At 51.3% G+C, this 17,428-nt stretch overlaps 1 protein-coding gene across 3 annotated transcripts in view; it reads left to right on the top strand.

Moving 5' to 3' along the window:
• Positions 1-17,428, top strand: part of DOCK11 (dedicator of cytokinesis 11) — a 128,920-nt gene that overhangs the window by 40,370 nt on the left and 71,122 nt on the right. For all 3 annotated transcript variants that reach the window (XM_054388518.1, XM_054388517.1, XM_054388516.1), the window contains exons 10-23: positions 433-516; positions 2,782-2,922; positions 5,788-5,997; positions 6,623-6,745; positions 7,934-8,016; positions 10,565-10,687; positions 10,855-10,931; positions 12,050-12,234; positions 12,338-12,403; positions 12,576-12,668; positions 13,068-13,191; positions 14,407-14,528; positions 14,920-15,006; positions 16,102-16,191. In XM_054388518.1, coding sequence (XP_054244493.1) covers positions 433-516; positions 2,782-2,922; positions 5,788-5,997; positions 6,623-6,745; positions 7,934-8,016; positions 10,565-10,687; positions 10,855-10,931; positions 12,050-12,234; positions 12,338-12,403; positions 12,576-12,668; positions 13,068-13,191; positions 14,407-14,528; positions 14,920-15,006; positions 16,102-16,191 — 1,608 coding nt within the window. The remainder of the gene's footprint in view (positions 1-432; positions 517-2,781; positions 2,923-5,787; positions 5,998-6,622; positions 6,746-7,933; positions 8,017-10,564; positions 10,688-10,854; positions 10,932-12,049; positions 12,235-12,337; positions 12,404-12,575; positions 12,669-13,067; positions 13,192-14,406; positions 14,529-14,919; positions 15,007-16,101; positions 16,192-17,428) is intronic.

Genomic DNA, 17,428 nt, shown 5'->3' with positions numbered 1-17,428 from the left:
GGGGTCAAGAGGATGGGGCTGGGCTCTTCTCAGTGGTACCCACTGATAGGACAGGGGGCAGCAGGCACAAACTGGAACCCAGGAGATTTCATTTGAAGTTAAGGAGAAAATTATTTGGTTGTACTAGGATCTCTGGAGCTCCCTCCCAACCCCCTGTGGTTCTGTGACCATAGCTGGTTCTCTCCACCCTGTCTTTAGAAGGGATTTTCCCACATTCTGTGTCTGCAGCTCTGGGGAAGCTGGGCAGCCACCAAGTCTCTTATCTGCCTGTCTCATGGATGGAGCAGCTCCATAGTTTGAGGCTGCATCATTTCACATATCACAAAGGGAACCCTGAAAACATTTGTTTTGTTTTGCTTCCATTCTTTCCAAGTAAGCAGAGTTTGCCTCTGTGTGGCCAGGCACTCACACCACTGCTTTCCTTTATCCTAGTATGGAAGAGAAACAGATCAGCTGAACAAACTGAGCAGAAATGATGGCAGACAAAACCTCTTCTCTTTTGACCCAGAAGTCCAGGTAAACATCCCCATGCTTGCAGATGTGAGGTTTTGATCTCTCTAAGAGCCCCCTTGGGGTGGTGCCTATCCTGTTCTCTTGCATGGCCACAGTGTTCACCTACAGTGCGTTCTTCATGGACTGGAGAATAAAAGTGCCCACCAGTGAGAGCTGAACAAGTTGTCACTGCTCAGGAGAGGAATACAGGGAGGGCTTGCAGCAGCCCCCCTCATGGCCTCCCTCCAGCTTTGCAGGCTTCTTTCTGTGTGATGCATTTTGATCTTGTTGGATTTGGAGCCCATCACCAGGGCCTCTGGGAGGTCTCCTGGTTGCAGAAGCAGTCAAGGACATGCTGCATTGGCTCAGTGTTTCTGGAACAGGGAGCAGTGATGTCAGATATCATGCAGGGGTTTGCAGGGACTCAGACTTGGGGAGTTTTCAGCTGTAGTAGACGTACAAACAGAAAACCCCTCCTTGCTGTTCTCATGCACTGGAGCAGGGCTTCACTCACTATTGGCTTGTTTGCTTCTCAGCTTTCCTGTCTTTGCTGAGCCCTTTGCCACGTTCCAGGTGTGGGATTTCAGTGAAATCCCACCCCTGCAATCCTTAACACATTTTTTGAGAGTCCTTCCAAATTAGTTCATAGCCTCTGCTTCCCTTTCTGGCAAGTTTTGGCTTGTTCACACCTCTGGAGAAGAACATTCTGGTTTGACAAGGAAATGTAATTAGTCTTTAAAAGGCCTAGGGTAGAAATGAGCTTTTCTTCTGGCACTGCTTTAAGGTCTTCAACAGGAAGAAGATAAACACCTAGAAAGCTCTGACAATTTCCATATATTCTAGTCAGATAATAAAAATGGAAATATTATTCACTGTGGAGCATCTAAGAGGCCTTTTTTTTTCCTCTCACCAAATGATGAGGCTGAATTCACTGCCCTCCCTCCCTACCCAGAGCTCTTCACTCTGCTGTGGGTCAGTTGGATCAGCTGTAACAGTGGGCATTGAAAATCTCAGTCCCAGTCAGTGCTGGGCTGTGTGTGCACACTCCTGTGCCTGCTGCTAAGCAAATGCTGCAATGGGCTGACCTCTTCCAAAGCAAGCAGAGGAAACAATGGGAAGAGTTTCCCAGGATCACATCAGCAGTTGCAGCCTGTTTAGCTGAAATGACTTCATTATGAGACAGCAGCACCTGAAGTCTGGCATGAAGGTTTGAGGAGGGAGAGCAAACAGGACAGTGCCAGATGGTCACTGCTGGTGTTTAGGGGTCTTTCCTGGCTCTGGGCTCCAGTGCCCAGTGTGATGGGTGTGGGGAGGGCTGAGGGTCTTTATCTGCTGATGGCATTTTGGTCACATGTACAGGGGAGACCTCATGGCTCTCTGCAGCTCCTGAAAGGAGGTTGCAGTGAGGTGGGGATTGGGCTCATCTTCTGAGGATCAGGTGATAGAATGAGAGGAAATGGCCTCAAGCTGCACCAGGTTGGAGATAAGGAAAAATGTCTTTGCTGTAAGAGTGGTCAGGGATTGGAAGAGGCTGCTCAGGGAGGTGGTGGAGTCCCCATCCCTGGAGATGTTCAAGAAAGGAGTGGCCATGGCACTTGGGGCCATGGTGGGGTTGGGTTGCTGGTTGGACTGGATGATCTTAGAGATCTTTTCCAACCCAACCACTTCTATGTTCTGTGATATATCTGCTCTCTGAGAAGGGCAGATGCTGAGGCACAAAGCAGGCATGGGTGTTAGGAAGGAGGTGATTGGAATCAAGACTGGTTGGATTTCCCAGCCAGCCTGCAGACAGTCTTTGTTCTTTCTAACTGCACTGGCTGTTGCTGTGCATCTAGATATGCCTTCCACAGGGAGATGTTGCTCCTGATCCCAGCAGCATGTGCCTGCTCTCCATTTCAGGCACAGGAACCATCTCATAAGCTAATCCAATCTTCAAAGTGGAGGATACTTTTCTAGCACTGGCTTCTGTTCCGCTTTCTCCCCCGAGCTCTAAATGGTGTTTGGGAAGATCTCCAGGGTTACAGCAAAGCAGGAAGGAACTGAAATCATACTGAGGTTTAGTTTTTCTGTGCTCTCCAAACCAGAGCACTGCAAACTGCTGCATCCCCATGAATCCCTGTGTCAAATACATTTGTGTCATGTCACCAACTGGTGCTCGTTTGTGAATGTCTCCTCCCTTTTCCTACCACTTCACAACAAACTCAATCCATAAAGAGAGTATTGGCTGATCCTTTAACAGGGGCTTCTTTTCCTCTTTGGTGAGACCAGATTTATTTGCTTGCTCCCCAGAGGCTGGACTTCTCAGGGATTGAGCCAGACGTGAAGCCATTTGAGGAGAAGAGCAGCAGGCGCTTCGTGGTGTGCTGCCAGGACTTCTCCCTCAACCTCCTGGCTCAGCTCAGCGACAGGTCGGATGGAGGACCTACCAATGTAAGGGCAGCTCTGATGTGTCCTGCTTTGTCTTCTTTCTCCTCACTGGCAAGAAGAACCCTGGGCAGATTAGCCTGGCAGAGGGAATGGAAAAAAAATAGAAATGGGTAGATTCAAATGGATGTTAGGAAGAAGTTCTTCCCCATGAGGGTGGTGAGAGACTGGCACAGGTTGCCCAGGGAGGTGGTGGAAGCCTCATCCCTGCAGGTTTCTAAGGCCAGGCTGGATGTGGCTGTGAGCAACCTGCTGTAGTGTGAGGTGTCCCTGCCCATGGCAGGGGAGTTGGAACTGGATGATCCTTGAGGTCCCTTCAAACCCTAACAATTCTATGATTCTATGATAAAACCTCTCCTATGAATACAGGCTGAAGGAACTAGGGGTGTTCAGCCTGCAGAAGAGAAGGCCCCAGGGAGATCTAATAGCAGCCTGCCAGTACCTGAAGGGGACTACAGGAAGAGTGGAGAGAGACTGTTTGCAAAGGCCTGCAGTGATGAGACAAGGGACAATGGCTTCAAACTAGAGAAGATTTAGATTGGACATTAGAAACGAGTTCTTTAACAGGAGGGTGGTGGAACACTGGCACAGATTGCTCAGGAAGGTGGTTGGGGCCCCATCCCTAGAGGTATTCAAGGTCTAGCTCAACAAAGCTTTGAGCAACCTGATCTAGTGGAGGATGTCCCTGCTGAATGCAGGGGACTTGGACTGGATGACCTCTGGGAGGTCCCTTCCAACCCAAACTGTTCTCTAATTCTATGATATTTTGCCTTGAGCTCCAACAGAACCCAGGCAGGCAGTGGCTGCTGGGCCAGGGTCATTGCAGGATTTGTCTGCCTTGGTATTTTGCTGTTCTAAAAATGTGTCTGGGGACAGAGTCTGTCCTGACATGCCACAGCCTGCCAGTAACTGGGGCTGCTGGGACACCAGCAGTTCAGAGGCACAGGGACTAGGGAGCCTGTGTCTGCCCTGTTCTGGCTCCCTGTGAACGTGCTGTTGGTTAATGATTGAGCTCCATCTCCAAAGCAGTCACTGCTCTGTTTCATTTCTTTTCCCCTAGTGGTAAGGATTCCCCTCTTCTGAAACTTTCTCCTGACTCCCAGCTTCACTGCATGCACAGCCACTTTAGCACAGGCATTTGTCACTGTGCCAAAGTTGTGCCTTAGCCTAACGAGCTCTTCCCTGTCTCTTCTGCGCCTCTGATGTCTGCAGACAGCTCTTACATCTCTGCTCAGCCTTTCTTCTGCCAGACTCAACAGACCAGGCTCCTCCAAACTTTCTTCCCAAAAGATAATCCCTGTTATCAAGCCCTGCATTTGCTCTGGCTGGAGTCAACCCTTTATGCAAGGGTGCCAGAGCAGGAGATAGCATCTTAGGGGAGGCAGTGGCACTGGCATCTCTGCTGCTGGTGCCTTGTCTGATGCCTCTTACAACTGCAGAGGCTTTTTTGTAGTGGTTTCATACTAACTGCTCACAGCCAGCACACCAAGCTGGTTTTTCTTGGGAACTGCCAGCAGATAAATGTGTGGCTGATAGGAGAACCCCTTCTTGTATTCATCCTTAATCAGCCCCAGAGTCAGCCCTCATCAGCACATTTTTAGTGTTGCTGTAATGCCTCCAAGTTGTGCTGTAACACCTTGGGCATGCTGCAGTCTTATCCTGAGGCCTTCACTTGGATCTTCACATGGACACACTCATGCTAGGATCTTGGAATTAAAAACATATGGAATTGTTGCCCCTTGGGCTTGTGCTATCAAGATCAGTAGCTACAAGCAAGGTAGCAGAAGGGCAGTTCCTCAGCAGTGACTGCCTTGTGTGTGAGCTCTCCTGGCTGGGACTGCTATTTTGGTTCCCATGCCACCCTGGAATATTTTGGGTGTTGGGCTATCCAGAGCTGATAGCCTTTGGACAAGTCAGTGAAGTGATCTTGTAGCATATGAACTTAAGCACTGTAAAGTTGTTTTCTTTCTCATTGCTAAGGATAAGCAGCTCTGATGGGCTGGGGGCATCTTTTCTGCCTAACTTCATGGTTTACCAGTTACATTAAGCCCCCTGTGGTGTTCATTCTTTATATTTCATTGATGACTTTAAAGTAGCTTTGTTCAAATTGCCAGCAGGTTGAAGGAGGTTCTCCTCCCCCTCTTCTCTGCACTGGTGAGGCCTCCCCTGCAGTGCTGTGTCCAGTTCTGGGCTCCCCAGCTGAAGAAGGATAAAGAACTCCTGGAGAGAATCCAGCAAAGGGCCCCTGAGCTGCTGAGGGCACTGGAACAGCTCTCAGCTGAGGAGAGGCTGAGAGAGCTGGGGCTGGTTAGCCTGGAGAAGAGGAGGCTGAGGGGGATCTGATCAATGCTTACAGAGATCTGAGGGCTGGGGGTCAGGGAGATGGGGCCAGGCTCTGCTCAGTGGTGCCCTGGGACAGGACAGGAGGCAATGGGCACAAACCTGAACAGAGGAAGCTCTGAACATGAGGAGGAACTTCTTGACTTTGAGGGTAGCAGAGCTCTGGAGCAGGTGGTGGAGAATTTCAATGGCCACCTGGCTGTGTTCGTGTGTGACCTGCCCTGGGTGACTCTGCTCTGGCAGTGGGGTTGGACTGGATGATCTTCAGAGACCCTTTCCAATGCCTAACATTCAGTGATTCTGTGAAACTGATTAGATCAAAATGCAGGGATAAAAGGTTGTGTTCTGTATCTATAAGGCAGATAAACAAACATGGATAGTGTGTGAGGAGTCTGTGAAATACTGGTGTGGAAAGCCTAGAGGGAAAAACATCTGCAGAAGGCAAAGCTGGCAGGGAACTCAGTGTGTGCTGATGCTCTTCAACCCATACCATGCAGGTTTTCTGACTCATCTATTCAATCCAATGCCCAGGTTGAGCCCTTTTTCCTAAGCTTGGCATTATTTGACCTGAAAAACAATTGCAAGATTTCAGCTGACTTCCACGTGGACCTGAACTCTCCACCTGTCCGTGAGATGCTGCTGGAGAGCTCTGCGGCCGGGGCCGAGGGCACCAAGGGACATTCTGCAGCAGAGAACCTTCTCCATGGGGTTCCTGAGTCCCACCTGCGCTACATCAAACGGGTAAGGACCTGGCTTGCCACTCACTCAGTGGCTGTGCTGGGGCTGGGGCTGCTCAGCAGTGGTGTGGGGTGGTGTGATCTGCTGTGTGGAGAAGTAGAAGGCAACTTTTTTTTTCCTGAGCTGGGATTTGGTCAGTGTCAAGCCAATTACCACTTTGGGCTCACTGGCAGTGATGGGCAAAGCATGAGGTAGAGTTGCTTAGGACAATTTGGCCTGAAATTGTGCCAGGGGAGGGTTAGGTTGGAGATGAGGAAAAATGTCTTTGCTGCAAGAGTGGTCCAGGGATTAGCACCTCCAGGGAGGTGGTGGAGTCCCCATCCCTGGAGGTGTTCTAGAAACCTGTGGCCATGGCACCTGGGGCCATGGTTTGGTGGCCATGGTGGGGTTGGGTTGCCGGTTGGACTGGATGAGCTTAGAGATCTTTTCCAACCCAAACAGCTCTATGATTCTGACTCTGAGACTTGACCATGCTCAAGCCTTGTGAGCCTCCATGACCACTCTGCAGCAGCAAGCAGAGTGCAGTCTGTGTGGGTGGTAGGAAGGAACAGTGAGGTGGCTGGGGCCAAAGCCAGCAGTGCAGGTAAGGGGTGCTGCTTCCTGACAGCCTCCTGTCTGTCTGCTGCAGGGAGTTTTCTCTGTGACTGACCCACATGTGGAGATCTTCCTGGTGGCTCGTGTGGAGAAGGTGCTGCAGGGCAGCATTACGCACTGCGCAGAGCCCTACATGAAGAACTCTGACCCCGGCAAGGTACTGCATGGCCTGGGAGGGCATCTGCTTGGGTGATGCTGCCTGCTTCTGCTGGTCTGAAATGTGAGCTGGGCTTGCTGCTATTTAGCTTCCTTCTGGCAGATGCTGGTCTTATCTAGGTCTCCTCCTCTGGAGACTTTCAAGACCTACCTGGATGTGTTACTGTGTGACCTGCCCTGGGTGATCCTGCTCTGACAGGGGAGATGGACTCCATGATCTCTGGAGGTCCCTTCCAACCCCTACCATTCTCTGTTTCATCCACTCTGCTACTTGTGCTCTCCCCAGCCTGGCTTCAGCTGAGCTGCCCTGAGAGATTGGGTTCTTTCCCCTGCAAAGACGCAGAGGATTTTTAGGACAAGCCAGGCAGCTGGAGCAGGAGGACCTTTCCCCACTGCACTTTGCCAAGGCAAAGCCTGGGCTGGCAGCAAAAAAAACATTGACACTTCATCCCCAGAGGAACAGGCTGCCCTGCTGCATGGTGCCTCACATGGTGTCCTGAACTGGTCCTGGCTCAGTCCCACAGGGAACAGCAATGTTCTAGCAGCAGCACAACCTGGGCTTCACCCTTTATTCTGCTTACCCTGCCTCTGTCTTGCTCTGTGCAGAATGGCAAGATCCTGTGGGAGAACTGATGCAAAGAATGGCCAGGAAGGGCCCTGGTGCTGCCTGCATCAGTCTCTGCCTGCCAGGTGCAGCTGATGCTACCTTGGTGGAGCTGATGCTGCCTTGCTGCAGCCAGTCCCTGGAAGGTCAATGTACAGAACACCTGGTACATGATGGCATTCCCTCAGCACACTTTATGATAAGTCACACAGAATGGTGGGGGTTGGAAGGGACCTCTAGAGATCATTCAGTCCACCCCCCTGCTAGAGCCAGCTCCAGTCTCTTTTTGGAAAAGAAACTGCTTCCCTTTGGACAATAAACTGCCAATACCTTGAGAATGTGAGGCAGAGTCAGAGGAGCTCTGACATGACTGTGCCCACAGATGTGTTTGTTACTGCTTTGCACAACTAATAAGTGTGACAGCCAGGGATGTCTGACAGCTGCTTCCACAACTGATGTGCTGTGTGCCTGGGGACCTGTGCACTGTGCAGCATGGAGAGGTTCTTCTCCCTGGAGCTCTTTTACTCCTCACCCAGGGCAGGGTGCAAGCCATGGCACACACTTAACCTCTCTTGTATTTTCCAGACCGCCCAGAAGGTCCATAAGGTTGCCAAGCAGGTGTGCAGCCGTCTGGGACAGTACAGGATGCCCTTTGGCTGGGCTGTCAGGTTAGTCACCTCAGGCTGAGCCTTGGCCATGGTGGGAGCTGCTGCTGTGAGTTCTCTGGGTTGTGATACAGCTGAGCAGGAAAGAGGCCAAGTGACTGGAGTCAGGGAAGCTGCAGCCGAGGGCAGAATCTGGCTCTGCTTCCCAAACCAGAATGGGGGCTGGCCTGAAATGCTCTATCTAGAATTAGAAACAAAACAGTAAAAAACAGTAAATAGTGCTGGGAAGGCAGTAACCTTCCTGCTGACCTGCAGCTACTGCTGTCAGGGCAGAACATTCCGGGGATGAACAGCACCATCCCGTGCTGCCACGGGACATCCCCTCCTGGCACCAGCCCTTGCCAGGGGCAGGAGGCGTGTGGAAGACCTCCTGGCCTGACACTGGCAACCACCTGGGCTTTGTCTCCCATCTTGGACTCTGCTTTAATTAAAACTCTTGGGAATGACTGGAGATAGCAATACCATTCCCCCCATGAGCTTTTCCTGGGGTTGCTAAAGTGCAGCAGTGCTGCTTCCCTTGCCTCTCAGGTCAGAGGAAGACCTGAAGGCAAGTTCGTCACTGCCTCCTGTTGCTAAACTGCTCTTTGCTGCTGACAAAAGGGATGGCAAAGTCATAGAATCATTGAATGGTCTGGGTTGGAAGGGACCTCCAAAGGTCATCTAGTCCAGCATCCTCTGCAGTAAATAAGATCAGGTTGCCCAGAGCCCTGTCGAACCTGACCTTGAATATCTCCAGGGATGGGCCTCAACTATCAACTACCTCCCTGGGTGACCTGTTGCAGTGTTCCACCACACTCATGATGCAGAACTTGCTTCTAACATCTAATCTAATTCTGCTCTGCTCTAGTTTCAAACCACTGACCCTTGTCTTGTCCCTGCAGGCCTTTGCAAACAGTCTCTCTCCATCCTTCTTGTAGCCTCCTTCAGGTACTGGCAGGCTGCTCTAAGGTCTCTCCAGAGCCTTCTCTTCTCCAGTCTGAACACCCCCAGCTCCCTCAGCCTGTCCCCCATAGCAGAGCTGCTCCAACCCCCTGATCATTTTCATAGCCTTAGTGACATGGGAGCACCAGATGACACTCCCAGTGGGCTGGGATTTGGTGGTATACAACTTGTGTGTTTTTGAGCTGTCCTGTGGCTCTGACTGCTTAGCTTCAGGATGGTGCCTCTGGGCTGCAGCTTGCTCCTGGCAGCCAGCACACAGCCTGCACAGTGCCTCAGCCTCATGGCAGGCTCTGTATGGGCACTGACTTTGACTGCCTTCAGATTTGTCCCTGCTGCATTTGGAGATGAAGCAGCTGAGTGGCCCTGCTGTGGAGAGCTGCATTGCTCTGTGTCCCTTGGAACAGGTTCCCTGTGGCTTTCAGAGGAAGCTGTTGGCACAGAAAAGCAGGACAGATGCTTTCGTGCTCTTGCTGGACACAGACACCCACAGCCTTTGTATTCAAGGGCAAAGATGCAGGTTCATCCAGGGCACAATCCAGTCTCCTGCTTGCATCTCTCCTGAGGCTGCTCTTCACACTCCTTTCCTAGGAGGATTTCCATGCTCTGACCCCATGTGCCACTAGGAAGATACTTTGCCACTTGGTGTTTGTGAGAGGGTTGAAGGGTGTTCATCATTGTGGACCAGGCTTGGAACTGGGCTGAGTGTGTCCTTGTCACATGGATGGAGAGACAGGAAAGGCCTTGGGAGTGTCAGTTGGTGAGAAACTGCCCAGGAGCCAGCAATGGCCCCTGGCAGCCCAGCAGGCAGCTGTGTGCTGAGCTGCATCCAGAGCAGGGAGAGCAGCAGCACAGGGAGGGGATTCTGCCCCTCTGCTCTGCTCTGCTCAGACCCCACCTGCAGCACTGCCTCCAGCTCTGGGGCCCCCAGCACAAGAAGGACCTGGAACTGCTGCAGAGAATCCAGAGGAGGCCACCAAGATGATCAGAGGCTGGAGAAGCTCCCCTGTGGGGACAGGCTGGGAGAGTTGGGGCTGTTCAGAGACCTTAGAGCAGCCTTCCAGTACCTGGAGGGAATCCAGGAGAGCTGGGGAGGGACTTTTGCCAGGGGCTGGGAATGACAGGACGAGGAACAATGACTTTTTGCTGGGAGAGAGGAGATTGAGCCTGGAGATGAGGAAGAAATTGTTGAGAGTGAGGGTGGAGACACTGGTACACGTTGCCAGGAAGGCTGTGGCTGTCCCCTCCCTGGAGGTGTTCAAGGCCAGGCTGGATGAGGCCTTGAGCAAGCTGGGCTGGGGGGAGGTGTCCCTGCCCATGTCAGGGAAGTTGGAACTGGATGATCTTGAAGGACCCTTTGAACCCAACCCATTCTGTGGCTCTGTGAATCTATGGAATGGGTGATGTCCCATGCAGTTTATGTGACACTGTGGGTTGTGGTCTGTGTGCACCACATGAAGCTGGGAGAGCAATCAGTAGGTCTGGTGGTGTTCAGAGCAATCACAGGCCAGTGAACCTCTCCCCTGATAAGCTGCCCTTCCGCCTGATGTGTCCCAGCCCTCAGTGTCTGCCTGTTTCCCCACACTCAAGAAACGTCTCTTCTCTCCTGCAGGCCAGTTTTCAAAGACTCCCAGGGCACTCTTGATGCTGAAGGGAAGTTCTCACCCCTGTACAAGCAAGACAGCAGCAAAATCTCAAATGAAGACATGCTGAAGCTTTTAGCAGAGTATAAGAAGTAAGTGCAGGAGATGGTGCTGAGCAGGCAGTTTAAAACACATTTTTAAACAGCTGAATGCAAGCATGAAGTGGCAGCTTCTGAAACAGTGAGAGAAAAGTGCTGCTGCTGTGTTCTGCACCTAAGCCCTCAGGGTTCATGCTCTCCTTTCTCCCTCCCTAATGCAGACCAGAGAAGACAAAGCTGCAGGTCATTCCAGCCCAGTTAAATGTCATCATCCAAGACATCCCTCTGGACTTCACAAGTAAGGATCTGGGGTCCGAAACCCTGATGGCTCCAGGCTCAGGAGTTCCTGCTTCTGTGGGGTGTTCTGCTGTGTCATTAACAAGAGCCTCTCAGGGCTGCAGTGAGAAATGAGTAACTCGTCACAGCCACTGCTCTGGGAGTCCTTCTGGTGGATTCTGTGGAGAGGTGTGGTCCAAGTGCAGAGGTTTACCTGAGGGCTGCATCTGCTTTGCAGTTTGACCATCCCCACATCCTAAATTTGAAGGAAGCCTCTTGCCTGCCTTCGCTGTTATTGTCTCACCCATCTCATGTAACATTCTTGATCCATAACACCAGAGAGCTCCTCAAACGTGGTCAGTGGGATTCTTTACTTTTCATTTAAAGAAATGGTGGCAAAGAAAGGACTTGTGACATGTTCAGTGTCACTCCTTGGGCCTTTGGCAGCTCCTGTCATAGGTTCTATAGACCACTCCCCTGTCCAAAAGGCTTTTGTTGTGGAATTAATTTTTTTCTGTGCTTTGGAATGCCATCACTTGAGATGAGCTTTCCCTCATGGTGGACATGAGTCTTAGTGAATTAGACAGGACTTGTGCTCTGGTATTTGGAGGCAACATAACCATCAAACACCTTTCTGAAGCAGAGTGGCAGAGGATGGACACATTTCAAGACATCAGTCTCCAGTAGCCTGTCTGCTTCAGTCAGGTGATCTTTGTGTCCTTTATCAATCAGAATCTTAGTGGATCTGCCTGGAAGAATCAAGGTGCAGGTCCTGGGCAGAGCAGCTGTCCCAACCCAGACATGGATCACTCACAGGACCTGCTGACATTGCCCAGAGCTACAGCAAAGTGCCACTCCTGCAATCCCCACTGGCAAGGAGAGCAGAGCCCCACAGTGCCTGTGCACTCTTCTCTATGTTACTAACCATGGTGGCATGATCATGGGGGAGAATTTTCCCTTGATCAATTCAATGAGCATGGGCCAGGTTCTGCTGGTCTGATCAGCACACTCAGCCCTGTGAAGGGGAGAGAACTGTATGCTTTAGAGCAATGGCAGAGCTTCAGACCCCCAAGTTTCCTTTCCCGTGGGCTGTACTTCTTTGTGAGGTGTGCACTTACCCAAGCTTTCCTTCTCCTCCAGATTGTGTCACAGCTTCTTACATTCCTATAAAGCCTTTTGAGAAGAGCTGTGAGGACATTGCAGTTGAAGTGGAGGAGCTTGTCCCAGAAATTGCAAAGTACTGTTATCCCTTCACTGTCTACAAAAACCACCTCTATGTCTACCCCTTACATCTGAAGTATGAGAACCAGAAGGTGTTTGCAAAGGTGAGCAACCTGGAGAGCAGGCTGCAGCCAAGCTCAGCCCAGCCTGGGGTGCTGCTGCTCACCTCTAGCAGTGGCTCATCCTCCTCTTCTCCTTCCATGTCAGGCAAGGAATATTGCTGTCTGTGTTGAGTTCAGGGATTCAGATGAAGCTGATGCCAGGCCATTAAAGGTGGGTGCCTGTTGTTGGGGGTTGCTATTTGCTCACTGCTGTGTGCTGTGTGCCAGGCAGGCTGAGCAGGGCAGCAGGGAAGCACTGAGTTTCCATGCTGCCTGTTTTCATTTGGCTGGCTGCTTTAGGGCTGGCAGCAACCCTGAATTCAGCTCTCCATTTGTGTTTCCAGTGTATATATGGCAAACCTGGAGGCCATCTCCTGACCACAAATGCTTATGCTGCTGTGCTGCACCACAACCAAAGTCCAGAGTTCTACGACGAGGTAAAAATGGGATGGTGGAAACTAACAGATTGTTCTGGATGTTACAAAGCCAAGGGGCCTTTCAGGATACCTTTTTTTTCCCCCCCAGAGCTAGGTGAAATATGGGTAAAAAATACATCACCAGCTCTTAGAAGGGCAGAGCAGAGCCAGAGCCTTTGTCAGTTTTCAGTGCCAGTTTGTTTTCTGCTGTCAGTAGCTGCCACGCTTTGTGCACACCAATCACACACCCCCATAATGATGTGCAAAGGTGATGGAAGTGGTGTCCAGGAGTTATTTAAGATGGGTAGGGATGTGTCTTGTGTAACTGCATACAACCATAGCCTCTGTGAAATGAAACAGAACTGAAACCATTACTCTGCAACTGAAAATACAGCCTTGTCTGTCATGATATCATTTTAGATTAAAATTGAGCTTCCAATTCACCTCCATCAAAAGCATCATTTGCTTTTCACCTTCTATCATGTCAGCTGTGAAATTAACACAAAGGCAACAGCGAAAAAGCAGGACACCGTTGAGACCCAAGGTATGTTCACTGCTTAAACTACTTCTGTTGGAGTGGCAGAGGCCAAGAGAAAAATGGTTGTAGGGGTGCGGAAAGATGTTAGATTAAAAAGCTGCCCTAGCTGAGTTTCCTTTCTTGCAAGCCACCTAACGCAGCTGGTAGGTCCAAGTGTGTATTACAGCTCAGGTTTCTGTGCAGCCTGACAGCTCTTTCTAGATGTTCTTGAGCTGGCTTGCATGAATGGCCTCTTGTCAGTCAGGTCACCAATGAGATCAGGGCCTCAGGGGCCCACCTCACCACCAGCAGACTGAGCACACCTTGGTCCCGCTGGCCGGGATGCCTCTCCATACAGCCAGTCCCCAGGTGGCTGAGGGACCCCTGTCATGGTGAGCAACTATGGCTTAGGTGCTGTCCCTCAAACCCAGTCCTGCTCTTGGTTGTGCTGTCTGGAGAGATGCCCAGAGGAGAGGGACCTCAGGGTGCTGATTTGTGAGCCAGCATGTGCCCAGGTGGCCACCAGCATCCTGGCCTGGATCAGCAATAGTGTGACCAGCAGGACCAGGGAAGCGAGGCCACACCTTGAGTCCTGGGTTCACTTTTGGGCCACTCACTCCAAGAAGGACATTGAGATGCTGGAGTGTGTCCAGAGAAGGGCAACAAAGCTGGGGAAGGGTCTGGAGAACAGGGCTGGGGAGGAGCAGCTGAGGGAGCTGGGGATGTTTAGCCTGGAGAAGAGGAGGCTGAGGGAGACCTCATTGCTCTCTACAGCTCCCTGAGAGGAGGTTGGAGTGAGGTGGGGGTTGGGTTCTTCTCCCTAGTAACAAGTGATAGGATGAGAGATCCCAGGGGAGGTTTAGGTTGGACATTAGAAGAAACTTCTTCACTGAAAGGGTTCTGAAAGCCTGGCACAGGCTGCCCAAGGGGGTGGTTGAATCCCCATCCTTGGAGGTGTTTCAAAGAGGCAGAGATGTGGTGCTGAGGGCCATGGTTTAGGCCCAGCCTTGCTGTAATTAGAGAATGTTTAGACTGGATGGTCTTAAAGAGCTTTTCCCAAGAAACACTTCTCTGGTTCCATGACTTTGCTCACCAAGTTATGGTGGGGGCTGACATGGTCAAACCCAGCCTCGCTGAAGCTGCTTGCACAGCTGTGTGTCAGACCCTCTCAGGCTGAGACCCAGCTCTCTTTGGAGCCTGAGCTAAACCTGTTTGCCTGTTTGTCACTGGTTGCCCCTGCAGTGGGATACTCCTGGGTGCCCTTGCTGAAGGACGGACGGATTGCCACCCTGGAGCGCCATTTGCCAGTTTCAGCCAACCTGCCTCCTGCCTACCTGGCCTTGGCAGACCCCGAGGCACGGAGGGTAGGGTGGCCTTTTGAAATGCATTTACATCTGAAAGGAGGAGACAACAGCTCAGCTTTTGGTACCACTCTAAGGCCTGGGTTTCTGCTGGTGCTCTTCTGGGAAGGTGCCTGTTGCGGGGCAGCCCCTAACGCTCGAGGTTCTCAGGGGTGGGAGTCAGGACATTGTGAATTCCACTTTCCATGGCTGTATAGCTTACAGAGCATATTGGTGTGGCAGGGTGGAGTGGGCTGCTGCAGGTGGCACAGAGCAGGAGGGTGGGCACATCCTTGTGGGCACCCCTCTGCCCTGCTGAGGCTGCAGTCAGCTGTTTGTGCTGGGTGGGGACCCCCAACCCACAGCAGGCATCTGCACAGAGCCAGCTCCTCACTGCTGTGCTGTCTGTTCACAGCAGCCCAGCATGGATGCCAAATGGGTGGATGGAGCAAAGCCACTGTTCAAAATCAGAATCCACTTGGACTCAACCGTTTACACCCAGGTAGGTCAAGCACTTTGCTCTTAATGACTTCCAGCACAAATGCAGAGGAGGAGACTGCTGTATCTCTGCCACTGGTGTGCTGCAGGCACTGTGGGAAAGAGGGAGCTGTGTCTGCAGAAGAGCACTGAGATGCAGGTTGGGGCTGACTTGCAGGGATCTGCTCCTTTGGCTGGCTATGATGAGACAGTTGTACGAGTCAGGGAGCCTGGGGGGAGGCTGATGTTCTCCTGGCCACTTGCACTGTAACAGGCAAGAGCAGGGAAACATTGCAGCAAGTGAGCTGCCTTGCTGATGCTGATGCAGAAGGGCTGATGGGAATGAGAGGCTCCCCTAGATATTAGGCTCTTTACTAACAAACTTTGCTGACAGCAGCTGGTTTACCAAGTCCTCATGTGTCCTGCCACCTTATGGTAGTGATGGACTTCCCCAGGCTTCATGAATGTGCAGCAAAGATCCTCAGCACATGTTCTGGGGCACCTCCTGTCCGCACTGCTCACGGTGGACCTGTGCTGTGCTGGATACAGTCAGCTGCACTTCATTCACAGCAACTTGCTTTTAGCATCATCTGAGTCTGCTTTGGGGTCTTATTGATTCTGTGCAGCACTGAGAGCATCACAGTGCTTCCACCCCCCACCAAATCACATTCCCAGATGCTTTTTAGAGTTAAACAACTCAGTAATTCAGTTTAACCTTGGAGGAGGAGGGAGAGGAATGGGAAGGAGAATCTGACAGTAGGAGGTGAGTGAAGCAGTCTCACAGAGCTGCAGCCACTTCTCCAGGCTAGTGCTGGGTGGGGACTGGGGCTGGAGGTAGTGCAACCACAGGATAACTCTAACACTTCTGGCACTTTTGTGCTTCATCTTGGGGTTGGCTGGGAGCCAAGGGATGGGCAGTGGCTGGGTACATTGGGAAAGGCAGGGAGCAGCACTGTAGTGCTGGGAAATGGCAGCCTGGGGACCACTGGTAGTAAGATGGGACTTTGCCAGGGACATGGCCAGCTGCCAGAGGTCAGGCAGCAGATTTTTAAGTGTTAGCTGCAGAGTAAGGACTGACAAATACTGCAGCTGCTGCACTGAACTTGTTTGTCTCTTCCAGGACATGCACTTGCACAAATTCTTCCAGTACTGCCAGCTGGTGCAGGCGGGAGCTAAGGAGGTCCCAGGAGAACTTATTAAATACCTGAAGGTGAACAGTGCCTGTTGGTGGCCATCCTTTGTGTTTTCACAGACCACCAGTGACTAGCCAGACCCCTGCCCTGCAGGAATACACACTTGCTGCAGCACTGGCACCAGGGTTCTGGGCAATGCCTGTGCTTACTGACACAGCTGCTGGCTGGCTGCTGCTCCCCACTGCTTTTCACAGCAGAAGAACACAGCAGTCAGCAGGGCTGTGGGGTGCTCATGACAAAGCCCCCTGCTGGTAGCCTCACACTCTGTTGCCCTAGAACTGATTCAAACCTTTGAACCCATTGCACAGTTTCTTGGTTCCAGGATTATCCATTCAAAACAGGGATTGATTTATTTTTTTTCTATCTAAAAATGATCTGAGATTATCAGTCAGTTAATTTTGACCACAGATGACCTGTGACCCAGACCCAGGTTTTTGCCAGTTGCTGAGGCATGAATAAGGACCTTGGAGCAGGTCCAACAGAGGCTCCTGCAAGAAATCTGTTTCTTGGCTGTTTGCTGTCTCTGTTTTGGGTAGTGCTGCTGTAGCAACAGCTCTGCTTCCAGTGCTGGGGATTTATCACCACAGAGTTACTGGGCACGTTTCAGGTCATGTATAAATATTTTAAGTAGTATTAAAAGTGGCAAGTTTTGAAGCCAAGCACTGAGAGAACAGTTGCTTTGTTGTGAGCATTTTGTCCAGGAGCTGGGTAGGTCCCAGCCCTGCCCACTGCAGCCTGCAGACAGGGAGACATTTACATGCCATCCACAAGTGGGGGCTTCTTACCATCACTAGCTCAGTAATTTCAGTCATTTAAATAATTAGACACAGATTTAAGAGCCTTTCATTAGATCTGCAGGTTTGAAAAATGAAAGTGAAACTGCCTGGACTCGTTGCGAGATTCAGGCACAAGAGGTCTATGTGGTGGGTGGCACCAGATGATCTCAACCTTCACCAAGTCACTTAAACCTCATTTCCAACAGCAACCTGTGCTCTTGGGAGGAAAGTCTGCCTCTGAGTCATCAGCCATTAGGTGTTTCCATGCTCCAAGGTCATTGGAGAAAATGAGATTTGGTCGCCTCAGAAAACTCACACAAGCAACAGGAAGACTTTAGAGCAAAACTTCAGCCTTAAGTTCTGGGTTATTAGGGTCAAATCCTAGCACCTGACCTCCAGTTAGGTCCTAGCTGCCTGGGCACATCTGAGAGGAGGATTAATCCCTGCCATGAGTGATCAATGTTGCTTCCCTGAAGGC

This window comes from Indicator indicator, chromosome 17, assembly GCF_027791375.1.
Source record: "Indicator indicator isolate 239-I01 chromosome 17, UM_Iind_1.1, whole genome shotgun sequence".
Classification (NCBI taxonomy): domain Eukaryota; kingdom Metazoa; phylum Chordata; class Aves; order Piciformes; family Indicatoridae; genus Indicator; species Indicator indicator.
Note: the sequence above shows the minus strand (reverse complement) of the source record. Positions and strands in the feature narration are given on the sequence as shown.